Below are 16,619 nucleotides of genomic sequence, written 5' to 3'. Positions count from 1 at the left end.
CATGTCACGGTTTTAGTTTTGTGTGTCTGGTAATGAGTTTTGTTTTGCTGTTCTGTCCTCCCTGTCGTTAGTTTCCCTGATTGTCTGATTGTGTTCACCTGTTGCCCTTGTGTTTCTCGTCTCGTGATTACCCCTCCCTGTATTTAGTCTCTTCCTGTGTTCGGTGTTGGTTCGTTGTTTGTCTTTCATGTCTCCCTTCATGTTGGTCACAGTCAACTTTTGTTTGGATGCTACCTCGTGCTACAGTACCTGTTCATGGATTCATGTTTTTCAGCTTTTGTGATTAAAACTTGCCTTTTGTTTCATTTTGAAACCCGCTTCCCTTCTCAATCTGCATTTGGGTCCTATTTTTTTCCCAACCCGGACAAAATGAGGCTCTCAGATATCAAATCATATGATATTAGCTGAAGAATAACAACAACGGTTCAACTGGACTTATCCTGTCTTTAATACAGTGATGGAACGTAACTAAGTAAATCTATTCAACTACCATACATATTTGACATACACCTATTTACTTTATCTCACTATTTTTATTTCACTTTTTACATACACTAAGATTTAGCATGATATAGAGTGTTTTGGGTTTGAATACTTATTCCATTGCTTCTTCTCTTTCAAAGCGTTGTGCCTGTTTCAGACACAGATTCATTTGGTGTCTTTGTAGAAATTACAAGAACACAGCAACCCCTCGGAAGTAGATCTTCATCTAAAGAGTTGAAGGGTTGGAGAAGCAAACGTTGGTAAAAAAAAATGTAATTGCCTGAACTATAATGGCTGATGTTAGCAGACAGCAAGTGGATCATTTTTTGGTTTCGTCTCTGCGGTCTTGCCTGAGTGTGTGTGTGTGTGTGTAGGGGTGTGTGTTCTGTGGGTTATTGATCCAGTTAAATGAGCCAGTTAAGGTAATTAAAGCCCTGGGCAGGCCTGAGAGAAGGTACTGTAGATTATATTGACAATAAATAGTTCTGAGTTCACATAAAAGATGGAAACCTAAAGACGTGCCTTGCATTTGAGAAATGGCTGAATGGCAGCGAGGAGCAGAAATAGATGATCGTTAAACCCCTCTTGTTTCATCTTGGGGTAAACGTTGACTCGGCACTCTGAAATGCAGCAAAATTAAAGTAAATGTTTGAAGTTCACAAAAGTATTTTTCACATTAACTCTAAGTCATCAAAGAATGGGGATTCATTTCCCATGTTATTCCTGATCAGGAGGCTACAGTCTATTGCGGTTCTTATGACAATCTGGTTTAATGAGAAAACTCATATTTCCCCCCCCCATGTTCTCCTCTGTTTCTCCGTAGAACCCATGCGGACTCCTAAGAGGCTGAAGATAGCTGAGACTCGGTCCCGTCTGATCGCAGTGGATTGGGAGTCGTTGGGCTACAACATCACTCGCTGTCACACCTTCAACGTCACCATCTGCTACCAATACATGACCGCCAACAACCGCAGCAAAGCCGGCTGCCTGGACATGGACCCTAAAGGTAACACTCACCTTAAACATTAATACAGGATCATTAGTGTCAGTTAAACTGCTGTAACGATATGGTAACTGCATTGACACGATAAAAAACATCATATTAACTTTGGAAGAGCTGCATTATGGGTATGTTTATTGAATACAAATTGTTGTTAACACCACCAGTACAAATGAAGCTGAATGAGAACACATCAGGATACTCATCATTATGGAGTAGTTCAGTAGGAGACTACCCAATGTGTGCAACGTTAGCATTTTACAATCTTTTTCTAATTATTGGTATTCTCATTGGGATTAGCAGTAGTACCAGCCATCTTTCATTTCACAGGGAGTTAGGAATATATAAAATATTGATTGAAATAGCATCAGATTGCATTCGTAAATATATGCATCACAACATATACTGTATATTAGCAGTCCTAATAAGTAGTAACGGGAATTTTGTACACTTACGATGGTAATAACATGCACTACTATAAGTCTGATCGACTGATTTGAATGCATTTCGTGTCAGGGATGAGAAAACACCTTTATTCTAAGGCTAAATGAAACAAAACAGAACTCTTTCCCGGGAACAACGTCAAGGAACACAAGGAACTAACAAAGACAGACAGAAAAACCAGAACTTAAATACACACAAGACTAATCAAAGAAACAAGAGACAGGTGAGGAGGGAGGAGGAAACACAGGGGCACCAGGTGAACACAATCGGGTAATCAGACAGGAGGGAACACAGACAGAAAGCAACAGGCAAGACAAGGGGTGAAGACTTTTCAAAATAAAACAGGAAACCAAAGACAGAAAAAGACAAAACAAAACACAACACAGACAGATCGTTACATTTCGAGCTGTACCAAAAGAGTAACTAATCTAGAATCTGAAATATTATACATAACAGTTTACAGTAGATTTGAGTTTTGTGTTTTTTCTTCTATTCTTTTCCTCAGCACCGCGCCACCTGGTTGGAAACCTGCCGCCGTACACCAACGTCAGCCTGAAGATGATTCTGACCAATCCCGAGGGGCGGAAAGAGAGCGACGAGACCATCATACAAACTGATGAAGATGGTGAGATACACAAAAGACACTTTATTTTTGTTATTATGTTAATGTTTTTTTATTGAGCAAAGGGTTAATGCTTCTTATGCTGTAGGATTATTAAAAAGCACAGAATATACGACAGGAAGAACCTTTATTGCAGACATGTTTGGGAGTAGCACTGTAACTTAAGGAAGTGCACGTATAACTTTGAATGGTTCCATAAAGAAATTGCTGTGTGCTTTTCTTTTGTCGATATGTATTTTCTAAGACTGTTTTTATATGAAGAACAACATTTTTATGTCATTTTTATGAGCCTTTTATAATTGTCCCTGTGTTTGTGTCTGTGTGTTAACAGTCCCAGGCTCAGTTCCCAGTCAGTCTCTCAGAGCCACTCCATTTGAAGACCGAATTCTTCTTTACTGGAAGGAGCCGACTGAACCCAACGGAATCATCACACAGTATGAGGTACAGCAACAAGAAGCAGAGGGAACAATAATTGTTGAATAAGCAAATCCATCACTAAACTCAGCCTCATTAGGATATACAGTGTGTATAATCCTTGTGTCTGCTCTCTGCCCATCCACAGATCCACTACAGTGGGGTGCGTTCGTTTGACCCCTCGGTGCCTCTCCAGCGGCCGGGGCTTACAGTGTCTCTGCCCTCCAACGCCACCCATCACCTGTTCTCTCAGCTCCACCCAGGCGTCACCTACCAGCTGCTCATCCGCGCCTCCACCTCCAAAGGGTTCGGCACTGCGACCACGCTCAACGTGACTACTAATATTTCAGGTAGGAAATACATTTGAATGACTTTTCGTCACATTCAGATAGTTAGTAAGGTAAACTATCCTTCCACTACTAACCATGGACACTAATGTTGAGTTATGCTCTGTCTTCAGCCCCAACAATAGATGAGTATGACGGTTCAGAGGCTTTTCTGAATGAAACTGCAACAACCATCACCGTCCTGCTTAAACCTGCCCAGGCCAAGGGAGCTCCTATAAGGTACATGCTAACATATACAAGTACTACACCAGCGCATTTACTTGCACCATTTTATTTGTATTTCTAATTGCACTATTTTAATTTTTGTCTTATTTATATTGTACGTTGTATTAACTAAGGAGCTTAACAAGTACATACAAATATACAAATACATGAGGTAGGTTTTCTTGCAAATATGTTTTAGAACTCAATAAGGACCAAGCCTTAACATCTGCATGACAATGCAATCATTCATCGTTATGATATTTATTAACATGGAGGTATACTTAACATTTAAAAAAAACACAACTCAAATGAACAAGTACTTTGTCAGTGTATTATATATTAACTTTGTCTTCTTGTCTACAGTGCGTACCAGATTGTGGTTGAAGAAGTGAATCCCCGATCACGCCGTCAAGCTTCTTCTGACTGTTTCGAGGTAATTATTCATCTGTTTTACATACATTTAACAAGCCATGCCTTTTTTCATACATGTATTTGTTTGCTAACATTCATTTTAAAGACTTTCATCTCCAAAAACAAAATGATTATAGAGTAGAAAGCCACCATTTTCTATATAGACCTTTTGACCTTTAGTTTCCAACTCTTATATAGTAGTCCTTTTATTTGCACAAAATAACTCACTCCATCCGGCTTGACTTGTGTATGTATGACAGATTTATAGACATATCGTTTTAATGTAAATACATCTTGTTTCCTAGGTCCCGGTGTCCTACCACAGTGCGTCTAGCGGTGGATCTCCATATTATTATGCCGCCCAGCTGTCCCCTAGCAACCTGCCGGAGCCGCTGCCCTTCACCGTCGGAGACAACAAGACGTATCAGGCAAGCATTTTTATCTGAGCTACATATTCTGTGCATAGTGCAGCAAAAATGTCAGGTGAAAAGATAAATCACATAGATACCATCGTAAACTCATAGCTTAAAATGCAGAAGAATATGTATGTGGAATACACAAACAGGAAAAAGTAACAGACAGGGGGAAGTCATGTTTGAGTTGACTTGGTTTTTATTGTATATATGTTTTTATACTGTATATTCGTAATACATATTTGTGTTTATTCTGATGTTCTTAACCATGTGATATGTATATGCCAGGTAGTGGCGCTGGTGGTGGTGGTAGTACTAGTAGTAGTAGTAGTAGTAGTGGTAGTAGTGGTGGTGGTAGTAGTAGTAGTAGTAGTAGTGGTGGTGGTGGTGGTGGTGGTGGTGGTGGTAGTAGTGTAGTAGTGTAGTAGTAGTAGTAGTAGTAGTAGTAGTGGTGGTGGTAGTAGTAGTGGTGGTGGTGGTGGTGGTGGTAGTAGTAGTAGTAGTAGTAGTGGTGGTGGTGGTGGTGGTGGTGGTGGTGGTAGTAGTGTAGTAGTGTAGTAGTAGTAGTAGTAGTAGTAGTAGTGGTGGTGGTAGTAGTAGTGGTGGTGGTGGTGGTGGTGGTAGTAGTAGTAGTAGTAGTAGTAGTAGTGGTGGTGGTGGTAGTAGTAGTGGTGGTGGTGGTGGTGGTGGTAGTAGTGTAGTAGTAGTAGTAGTAGTAGTAGTAGTGGTGGTGGTAGTAGTAGTGGTGGTGGTGGTGGTGGTGGTGGTAGTAGTAGTAGTAGTAGTAGTAGTAGTAGTAGTAGTAGTAGTGGTGGTGGCGGCGGTGGTGGTGGTGGTGGTGGTAGTAGTGGTGGTGGTGGTGGTGGTGGTGGTAGTGTAGTAGTAGTAGTAGTAGTAGTAGTAGTGGTGGTGGTGGTGGTGGTGGTGGTAGTAGTAGTAGTAGTAGTAGTAGTAGTAGTAGTAATAATAGCGTTTGCAAAAAGTCCTGGGATTAGGACAAACTATTTATTGGACAACAAAGCAGTTGAAAGAATTTACATATATTTAGTCCCATCATTTTACCTAAACACCTATACATACTTACACGACTTATATGCAATATATATATATTTGTTACAATTGAAATGCGTTATTGCTGGCTGCTACTTCAATTCCTGAGGCTCAACAACAACAACCGTCATAAAATAACACTTTGCAATTTATTGATTTGGATTTCCGATGATCTTTTTTTATCCCTCAGGGTTTCTGGAATCCTCCATTGGCTCCGAGAAAGAACTACAACATCTACCTTCAAGCTGTTAGCAGCACGGAGAGGGTAAATACATGCTTATTTATATGAAGACTAAACACCCAGTGAACTCACAACTCTCACCTGCGAGCTTCCATGAATAAATATAATTATATGTACATATTCAAATATACATGAATTAGACTTGAAGTACTTCACAGCTTCTATCTGAAAGCAGTACGGACTTTACTGTTAACATTCATCAAAACAAATGTCGGCAACTGAATATATACTTTACATTTATTTACTCAGATATTTCTATTGTGTTATCTTTTTATTCAGGAAACTAAGACACAGTGTCTGAGGCTGGCTACTAAAGGTAAGAAACGTACTGTTACTGATGTACTTCACATAAAAAACACCACAGATGAGTATTATTTTGACAACCAGATGCAAACAAGTTGGTTTTCTGCTGCTGAGCAAAACATAACGCAGATTATTTTTTAATGGTATTATAGTAACAATATATGTTTTCGTGTCTGGTGAGCTGTGTGTATCTGCTGTTGTTAAGTTGCTTACTGTCCATTCATGATAATCTGATATGTATTATTATGACGGGTGTTATACCTTGATATTTGTGTTAGTGGTATTAGTGGGGACATAATATTGTTTTGCATAGAGAGAGAAAATGCGTTCATGTGTGTGTGTGTGTGTGTGTGTGTGTGTGTGTGTGTGTGTGTGTGTGTGTGTGTGTGTGTGTGTGTGTGTGTGTGTGTGTGTGTGTGTGTGTGTGTGTGTGTGTGTGTGTGTGTGTGTGTGTGTGTGTGTGTGTGTGTGTGTGTGTGTGTGTGTGTGTGTGTGTGTGTGTGTGTGCACTTAGGCCCTTGTATGCTCACGCAGTCTAAATGTGATGTTTTTATTAGCAGCCATATGTTGATAGATTATGAGACTGGTTGTAATCCCCCAGCAACATGCAAGTTCACATATACACACAGATACACACATAAGTGCTAACACACTTACCCACACACTGTTTTCAGGAAAGATCTTTAGAAATGCGGCTAATGGATCAGAGTTTAGCTGTGTGCTGTAAGAACAAGGGTAAACAGAAAAATACATGAACATGTTTTCAATGAAATAGAAAATCCTGGTGGCTGCTAGCCTTGAGTTTCAAAGAACGGTGAGTTCATTTTAGTGTTTATATGGCTAGAGGAAACATAATAGAAAGCAAACAGACATATGGAAATACTTCTCATTTTTACTACAACTGAAATTCATTCTGTCTATTCTTAGCCCGGACCTTTTAATACAATGCTATGTCAACAAGGGCTCAAACTAACACTTGTTTTTATTATTAATTATCCCGATGATCACTTTTTTAAGTAACCAGTCATTTTGTCTGTAAAAAAAAATTAAATAATGGAAAATCTATTAATTGTTTAGCTCAACGGTCATTTAATTAACAAACAGGAGACAGATTGGAATAATTTTATTGTAGGAATTACTTTTTAAATTCTAATACATTTGTTAGTTTCCTACATCGTTAACACAATCTGAGATAACGGGTGAGAAGTTAAAGCCTGTCATAGTATAGAAGATTGTTATTATATCAAATCACTTGAATGTTGTACTTACAAGTAATCTTAGCCCTACTGCGTCATGGTTTGTATGTTGTTTTTCTTTTAAAATCACTTTCTGCACTCAGCCCATAGTCCTTTGTTTGACCTTCTAAAAAGGAGCATAAAACAAGGCAGTAAAAGTGACACAATTTGCAGCACAATCAGCCGTAATTATTGTCGAATGAGTAATTACTGCTGGTTGATTAGTGTATTTTTATAAAGACCCATCAGGGGACAGACACTGTGAACTAGCTTAGGTGATAAATACTGCGGTGTGTGGCATTGCTCCACGCTGTGTCCTTGTCCCTTTAAAATAAAACCATAAATAATTGTGAAATACAATAAGGGCCGTTTTGGAAAAGAAGTGGATTTTAAGCTGATTTCTCTTTAGGTCATGGAGTTGAATGTGATCTAGACATTTTGAACAGTAGGCTCACAGGAAATTGATCCCATGGGATGGCTTAAGGTGTGGTTCAGTCCCTCCAGCGCCTGTAAGGTGTCGTGTTTTAAAATAAGAGAAACATGTGGGAAGTCTGTGTTTCCAGTGTCATCACTTTTCTTACTAGGGGTTGTAGTTTCTAGAACAGGTTGGTTGTTTAAACGAAGGCTTCTACAAAGAGATGACGCTCTGTCTCTTTAGCCAGAGGGGGACTTAGTGAAGCTGAACTTATTTAAGTTTTTTTTAATAGGCAGAAAGACACACTAATGGAGAGAGAGGTCAAAAGACCGTCCCTCTTTTCTCCCTCCGTCCCTCTGCATGTGTGTGTGCGCTCAACCGTGCATCCGGGAGGGAGGATTAAGCGACGGTGGTCCTATTAGGTCATCGGGGGTATTGTGTCTTGTCATTGCTGCCTCAGGGTGTCTTTTGTGTGTGTGTGTGTGTGTGTGTGTGTGTGTGTGTGTGTGTGTGTGTGTGTGTGTGTGTGTGTGTGTGTGTGTGTGTGTGTGTGTGTGTGTGTGTGTGTGTGTGTGTGTGTGTGTGTGTGTGTGTGTGTGTGTGTGTGTGTGTGTGGGGCACATTGTTAGTGTACTGACCTGGATAATTTTTGTACAGACATTAAGAGCCACCGCCGACATTATGAGGTCAGGTCTCAGGACCCTGAAGCTTTTAAAGATTTGATTTGATTTTTTGTTACGTCTTGTTTCAGATACCCTTTACGCATTGATTGGTCTGACAGTCATTATAAAAAAAAGGAGGTGAAACCAAAGTGTGGTGGAGTCACCGATGCAGCATGCTTTGGAGTCATAGTCATAGTTTAAACAATGCATTCGTAGATATTTAAGACACATTTGATCTTTTTTTTTATTTAAGGATAACTAAAGCTTGACACATACTTTTTTTTTTTTTTTACTACTTTCAGTATTTAAGATAATATATATTATTTAAAAATAGTTTTGACCAGTATATATGACACTACTCTAAAGTATTATACATAATTGTTCTATATATCTATGTTTCTTATTGAACCACATACAGTAAAACCCAGTATTCTTTATATATCCTTTATTTGGCCGATATATCTTGTAGCAACGCTCTGAAGACAGCCCCCTACAGATGCACTATTTACTGCTTTATAAGATCTTTTAGCATTTTATACCAATACAACTTTAAAAAAACATTTCAGGGTCGCAGACAGGGAAGAAAGTTAGTCAGAACTGCATATATTTAGAATTTGCTAGAGATAAAAAAATAAACAGTACAATCTAAACCTTATTATTTCAAAGCATTTGAGCTTTCAAATCCCTGCTCAAGCTTCATCTATCAATCCCATGTTTTAGAGTAACATTGTTACATAATGACACAGGGATAGATGGAGGCATTTCTAATAAATCAGCGGCAGAATGATTTCATAACAAAATAATATGTCACAAATACTGAAGGAGATAAAGAGCGATTAGGTTTAACTTGTTGATATTTTGCATTAGAAGTGGATTATTGTTTGATAGAAGCATTGCATTAGGTTGGAGTTTTTGTTGCATATGTCTTTGTGTTGGATTATTTGGATTATCATAATGCACGATAATGTTCTTACGCTGCAGTACCAACTACTCTGGCGTTATGGGATCAGATCAGTAAGCTGAGGAGCATGAAAACAGATGCTGACTCTCTTTCTGTTGACTTTCCGTGCGTGATCAACATGGTCAAATCTCACTGCGCCCCGAAACCTTGTTTGTGAATTATATTCCAAACAGACGAAACGGGGGAGTTCAGACAATTCTCTGAAGTCATCAGGAACAGAAAGGAGTTTGAGTATGAGTAATATACTGTGACATTGGAGCAGAAACATTGGACAGCTGCAGTCAAATTGCAATTCAATACACATTTCTCTATAAGAGCATGACTCCAAGGATAACTGAATACGCTGAAAAGATTAATTGAGCCTTTCTTTATTTGTGTATATGTATTCAATGTATATGTGTTTTCAGCAAGGAGTATGAGAAGTGAGTGTGCACAGAGTTCACCGGTTCAGTACATTAACTATCAGGTTGTACAACTAAAGTATGAAGAAGCTGAAATATCCAGAGTTGTCATTTAACTGACCTAGCTTGAGAAGCTTCTACAGGCCAGGGATAAACATTGTCAGTTTCCACCGATGCTCCGTTGCTTTCTCTTCACATGATTTCATTTTAAGATTGTACAAGAACATGTCAAATGGTTGGATTAACTTGTTTAGATTAATAGCCATGGCTAGTTTAAACCGGTCTGCTACTTTTGTCCAGAATATTTGAAGTCCTAGATGAATTGGGGAGATTTCTACATTTATATTATCCATGTTTCTAAAAAGGTTAGCCCTTAAGATTATGATGTCCATTTAAAGAGGCCATTTTATACTTTTTGAGTTTTCCCTCCTGTAGTGTGATTTACTGTGTCTGCCAGAGTTCCCGTTAGAATATCTTTTCGCCGGTGAACATGTCCGTTAAAGTTTAAATCTTCCGGACACGATTTGAAAAGTGCCGGTCAAAGCTCTTCTTTGTTATTTATTGTGCTTTAAAACAAATTGATATGATTCGATATTAAACAAACTAATTATAGTAGATTAACTACATTTTTCAAAAGTGAAGAGTAATTTACAATAACACGGGAATAATAAACGGAGCGCTCTCTCCCTCTCCTGACAGCCCGTCAGTATCATGCAGCTCGCGGATCCAGTAATGAGTGACCCGACAGTAAAACTAAACATATCTATAACTAGTTACGGTAGTTTGAGAGGTAATTCAAATAGCTACGTGTGATATTCTAACCTGAAGTGTGTGTTTTGCTCCGCTCACCGCTGCAGGTGATCATGCGGAGCTGCGTGTCGACTCGTCAGCAGCAGCTGATCTCTCTCTCCCGTCAGATTACACTTTACTCGCGTTTATCTCCATATTGATCAGATATAGCTAGTTCGAGCTAATGATATGACTACCTGCTTATTAAAAGACACCTAAACAATAAGCGTCGCTATGCAACCGGGTGAGGCCGCAAAGTATAGGGCGACAAATTCTGGGGCGACTGTGGCTGCGAGGGAGTGCGGTCGTCTTTCAACCAGAAGGTTGTGGGTTCGATCCCAGCCCATGCAGTCAACATGTCGATGTATCCTTGGGCAAGATACTTAACCCTGAGTTGCTCCCGATGGCATGGCCAACGGTGTGTGAATGTGTATGAATGTTAGGTCCTATAGAGTAAGGTACACTGCTCTGTATGAATGGGTGTGAATGGGTGAATGACATGTAGTATGTAAAGCGCTTTGAGGGGTCTTAAAGACTGGATAAAGCGCTATATAAGTACAGTCCATTTACCATTTACCATTTATAGCGCAGCATTATGCATTTGTTTACATGCCCACCGGGACCCCGAGGCATTACCAACAGATCAACGCACAATCAACCCATACAGGACATCTCTTTCTCCATATTAAGAGTTTGACATTAGAATTGACTATTCTTGACTGTCACATAAATTGCGCAACTGATGCGGTATTGCGCTAAGGGGAAATATATTTTGACCGGACGCTTTGACCGGAGAGATTTATATTTGCCGGTCTTCAGCATATTTTACCGGTCGTAGTCCGGTAATTACCGGCTAACGGGAACTCTGGTATCTGCATGTAAATGTTCTGCAAAGGTAAAATGTTTCCTCCGGGAGTTTCTCTACCACAGATTGAGAAAAAGAACATTATGTCTTCTTAAACGTATTCTGTGAAATATCTAATCATCTTATTGATGGATTGGCACAAAATGTTCTACAGATATTCATGTTCCCCGCGACATGGCATGCAACGACTTTAGTAACTCCCTATTCGTTCATGTATTGCCATCATCAGATGTTTTCATTTGAACCCGTTCATGTCCAAACATCTGCTAAAACCACGCCTGCGTTATGCTCTGATGTCTACTGTCAAACCCATAATGTGAATGAGCAGTTTGGCTGTGGATAGAAGCAATCTATTTTGTTCCGTTATTCCATAGCAATCATATTAAAGGATAATTGACTTTTATTCTCAGTATTTCAATCTGAGAGCCAAATAAGCTCCTCAAACTTCACTTTTGGCTATATTTGGATCATGAATGACAGTTTCCATGGCATTTGTGTTGGCAGTTGTCTGACTTTGCCTCACAAGGAATATTTGGAGTCTTGATATTTACCTGATCTTTTGCACAGCACTTTTGATTAAACCTCCCTGTTTAAACGGCTCATCAGGATTTGTTTCCTTATCACACTCACCACTTCCATGACGTGAGGGCTTTTTGTAAAGATGTCTTGGGAGAAAAATCCAATTCCTGAGGCTCTTAGTTGGCGTGCTTTTCTAGCCTTGGGTGACACAAGGTTGCGTAAATACTTCAGACAGTGCCAAGAATCTATTATTTGTGTAACAGGCTTACAGTCAGTGCAAAAGTGCAACATTTGATACATTTGGAGGGCTACAGGGCTACACAGACAAAAACTTAGCTGACTGGTGGGTTTGGTTTTATCTGGCTTGTTCACTGCCCGATTAATAGAGGGTTTGAATGGTTGGAAACATTACTGCATTTGAAATAATTCTTATTCAAATATCTCCCAGCTCATCACCATTTTTTCCCCTTGCTCAATGATATTAAATTGGCGCATTTGCTTTCTGGATGTGTCTCACGCAGAAGCCTCATTGTTTCATGCTCCATCTTCCTCGAGAAGTATTGACTTCTTGAATTGGAGGGATTAAGGGCTAGAGTCCTTGAGAAATCCTTGAAAATGATGTTTAAGAAGGTGTGGAAACCCTGAGACCCTTCTAATGTCATTAACAGATTACCTCTGAAGCATACACTCTTTACTGGGGCGGTGTTCTCTTTGCAAATACACCAGTGTTTCCCAAATGAGGATTGTAACATGACCTTTTTTCCATTCATTATACTACAAAATAACCAATAATTCCAGTAGCATGACGGTCATTTGAGCTAATCACATGTTAGATCCATGGTTTTGATGTTTTTTTAATTGTAATTATGGTGAAGGTGCTACAGAGGAGCCAGAAGTCATCCCAGATCCCGCGAAACAGACGGACCGAGTGGTGAAGATCGCCGGGATCAGTGCCGGTGTCCTCGTCTTCATACTGCTGGTGCTGGTAGCCATCCTATTGGTCAAGAAGAGGTGAGTGACGGCTGCTAACCCCGCCCCCTAAAACAGCTTTATTGAAAATGCAAATGAAATAACAACTGTGCTACACTCATGCACATGCACACAACAGACTCAAATGTGCACCTGATGTTGTTGTGTGCTGGTCCAGTATTTGCTGTAGTAACACCATCTCTCATCCATCCACCATAAACGTTGATCTCCCCTCAGAACCAGCGTGATCTCCTTCTGCTCTCCTTTTCAGGCATTAAATAGCTGAAGGCTTGTTTTCCTGAGATCCAATGCAAGAAGTATGGTGTTTCCAAAATTAGAAACTCCTGCCTCACAGTTGTGTGATTTAGTGCAGGAGAGATCTGAGGCTGTTTCTAGTTGTGTTTTTTTCATGTAGAGTACAGCTGCTGAAGCACACTAGACAAAACAACCGCTCAGAATAGCCGACTCACTGAAAGTGAAAAACACACAGTGAAAGAGATCCTCAAAGAATCAGTACGGATGGATTTCATAAACACATCAAAGACATATTATCTAATTGTTTAAAAGTGGAGAGTGAAGACAATGGTTGATTACAGTTAAGTATAGATGTGCTGACACAAATATATATAAATATAGCACACGCATAGCCCTATACTTTATTCAAGCGACCTTGGGTCCCATGAAAGGCGCTATTTAAATCCAAGCTATTATTATTATTATTATTCATTTAGGTTAACAAAAAAAAAAAATCTCTTTCTGTCTAAGTAGGTTTACTAGACACTTAAAATGGGTTTGTACATGTGTGATGAAGGCTTATGTTCTTTAAGGAGAAAGCAAGAGTGAACATAGGGACTGAAATAATGACTTTAGATTCTCTCATCCTTTAATAGTTGACGTCGGTCTAGGTTTCACTTTAGCGTTAGTTTGGTGCAGGGCTCCACCATGTGGCGCCTAAACACAACTACAACATGCTAACAGCAGCTACATCACACACACCTTTATTAGTATTAAGTAAGCAGTAGTAAGATCAAACAGTCTTTAGGCAGTTGGGTTTAGGTGACTCTAGGTAGTCTCATGATATCGTCTTATTTCTATAAGAAGATGGTTTTAGAGATGTGAGTGTATGAAGCACCAACAGATGTTTACTGCTCAGTTCTTTTTAACCTTATAATGTTGTTAAAGTTTTAGTAAAATGACAGCATCATTATTAATGTTCATCATTCCAGCTTCAACACCATAAGGCACAGTGACTGAATTGAATTGTGTAATAATAACACATGAATGTCTAGGATTCTTTTAAATAGAGTCATCCTCATGCTTTAAACACAATCCATCCGCCATACTCAAGTCGAGACACTTTTGTTTTGCATATAACCTGCCCTTTATTCAGGAAACATTCCCGAGTAACTGCGAGGTTACACAGGGTCGGATCTTCTCTTTTCAGGGTGTGCATGTCCATATGTTGGTAGGCACATTTCTAAGTCATGTACACGAGTGTAATAATGAACTGTTACTCAACACAATGTTCTTCCTGTGACCTTACAATTAAAACCTGGTGTTCAGGGAATCTGAGTGCCTCATTAGAAAGAGAATAATTAGGAGCTTCATTTGCATATTCATACTGGATATATTCACGTTGAGTGCCTCATATCCCACCTTTACTTTTTATTATAAAGATAGCTTGAGTGGCTCATTGGACGCCATGTATGTTGAACACGTAGCAAGACATTTAAGATGAATTATCATCAACGGTCTCTTTCAGGAGATAGACTGATATTGCATCAGAGAGCAGCAAGGAAAAAAGTCGCTCAAGTACAACCAATCATGATCTCACTGAGCAAATCAAGAACAATTAGAGACATTGAATTACAGCCGGTAATGAACTCGTGTCACCTGGGAACTCTGACCTCCACGTTTCTTTTTCTTAATGAATTAATTGAATCCTGCAGTCTTGCTTCAGATGTCATCTCAAAGTGTAATTGGATATGATATTCAAAGATCTTAAAGTGGAGGGTAGAAATATCCTATGTATTCCAGAAGCTGCTACTTTTCCCACTGTTTTAAATAGACTCACCTATCGGGATACTTTACAGTGTTTGATTCACAGTTTGCAGCCAGTGGCCGGATAACTTTACTACATAATACTGAACATTATCAGTGCCTCTGAGGATTTTATGCCTTTTGAAAATAGAAAATGAAGGCATTTGTTGTTTTATACTCTTGAATTGCATGCACAGCTGTGTCTGTTGTTGTTTAAAACTCTAACCATCTCAAGCTGCATCTGGGCTGGAGGAGACTTCAAATAAACGTTAGCAATATATCACAAACGTTCACCGCCTGCCACAGGATTACAGAAGGAAAACATCCGGTTCAAATGGTATTTTCGAGTGTATTTCTGACAGGTAGAAACGTTATCGTGCCAGCATCAACAACTGAAGATGAATGGTATCTTCGGAAATGTTAAGTCCCTCATGTTTGTTTTTATACAACTCATGACAGCACTTTCTGGTTGAAAGAACTTCTTTGCATTTCTCTGTACATTTGCCAATTGATGTGTAACTAAAATGTGACATCTGACTTAGCCGAAATGCTTTTGGGGAAATGATTGGAATATTGTCAAAGTATTTGTGATTTATTTTTTTTCACCCTCATGAGTTGGAGTTAGTTTTCCCTGAAGGTTTCTGGGGAGATCAATCTTCATTGCCATTGAACCTTTAACACTTTGAACAATACTGCATCTTTAAAATGGAGGGACATGATGACATCGCAGTGACATCATACTTGCTTTTACAGGAAGCGAGCTGCGTGGTGTTTCAGAATAAATAGCTTTGTAGCAGTTTTTATTTATTTTTTAATTTTCCTTAGGAGTAAGTAAAGGTGATTGGCTGACATATTTCTAATCAGGACCTTTCGATTACAGAAATCTCTTAAATAATGCATGAACATTAAAAGTATGACACCTCAAGAATAAAGAAGAGAAGACTGCATGGTAAAAGTTAAATATTGATAGTTTGTTGATCTTTTAGTCACAGTTTTATAAGACTCTTGTTTTGTAGCATTTATTGAAAACGTTTTCTTAAAGAAATAAGGCCCGTAGTTTAGTATAAGTACCCCTTGCATGACCCTCAAGTTGTAGCAATCAAAAGGTGTTTTCTTCTGTTTCTGTTGTTGATGGATGGGACAGGACAGTATTGTCCTAATTTGCATATTCATGACCCTTGTGTCTCATTCTTTGCTTTCTGATTGGCTCACAACCCCAGGAGGACCTACTATTCATACTCTTATTACCTGTAAGTAAACAAACCAATCAACAATCAGCTTACCCAGCTGCTGTTACCTTATTGGGCGATTTATTATTAGTGGCTAGTTGTTGTTATTTTTAAAGATGCAGTATACTTTTTTCAAGACAAAACACATTTTCAGCTCTGACCAACCAGCCAAAGCCATCCTCATTGACGCCTCGCCAGGGTGGGGGTCACTTCACTTTCATGTCAGTGAGGTCGGGATTTTCCTTATTTTGAATCGATCATATAAATATTAAAAGGTCCCTTTAGCACGATAATGTTGATGGTTACCTATCTTGACATAACTATAGATAAATAATTGTATTTTAAAGTGACTGAACTGACAGTGAATTGACCTCAGCCCCGGTGTCCTCTACATGCTCCAAAGTTGCTCCGAAGCAGGCTAATGAAGGCCAAAGTGGGCCATAAAGCAGAACAAAGCAGGTCAAAGTGGGACGCACAGGCCTAAGCGTGTTATTTGAAAAAAGAATGCTGCACTTGTGACTGGTAGCTCTTTGTCTGCATGTAGTCATGTGATCATCCATCCGCCCATCAAGTCACAGGTACCATGGTAACCGCTGCTGCAC

General features: G+C 39.3%; 1 protein-coding gene across 22 annotated transcripts in view; it reads left to right on the top strand.

Moving 5' to 3' along the window:
• The window catches only part of ptprk (protein tyrosine phosphatase receptor type K), a 122,868-nt gene that overhangs the window by 84,751 nt on the left and 21,498 nt on the right, over window positions 1-16,619 (top strand). For 18 of the 22 annotated variants that reach the window (XM_079646665.1, XM_079646670.1, XM_079646662.1 and 15 more), the window contains 11 exons: window positions 1,307-1,489; window positions 2,433-2,552; window positions 2,881-2,990; window positions 3,112-3,313; window positions 3,424-3,529; window positions 3,878-3,947; window positions 4,231-4,353; window positions 5,579-5,653; window positions 5,909-5,945; window positions 12,655-12,790; window positions 16,009-16,038. In XM_079646665.1, the coding sequence (XP_079502791.1) occupies window positions 1,307-1,489; window positions 2,433-2,552; window positions 2,881-2,990; window positions 3,112-3,313; window positions 3,424-3,529; window positions 3,878-3,947; window positions 4,231-4,353; window positions 5,579-5,653; window positions 5,909-5,945; window positions 12,655-12,790; window positions 16,009-16,038 (1,192 nt within the window). The remainder of the gene's footprint in view (window positions 1-1,306; window positions 1,490-2,432; window positions 2,553-2,880; window positions 2,991-3,111; window positions 3,314-3,423; window positions 3,530-3,877; window positions 3,948-4,230; window positions 4,354-5,578; window positions 5,654-5,908; window positions 5,946-12,654; window positions 12,791-16,008; window positions 16,039-16,619) is intronic. The other 4 variants (XM_079646666.1, XM_079646664.1, XM_079646658.1 and 1 more) reach the window with 1 other exon arrangement.

The sequence above is a fragment of the Notothenia rossii genome, assembly GCF_949606895.1.
Source record: "Notothenia rossii genome assembly, chromosome: 8".
NCBI classification, from domain to species: domain Eukaryota; kingdom Metazoa; phylum Chordata; class Actinopteri; order Perciformes; family Nototheniidae; genus Notothenia; species Notothenia rossii.
Note: the sequence above shows the minus strand (reverse complement) of the source record. Positions and strands in the feature narration are given on the sequence as shown.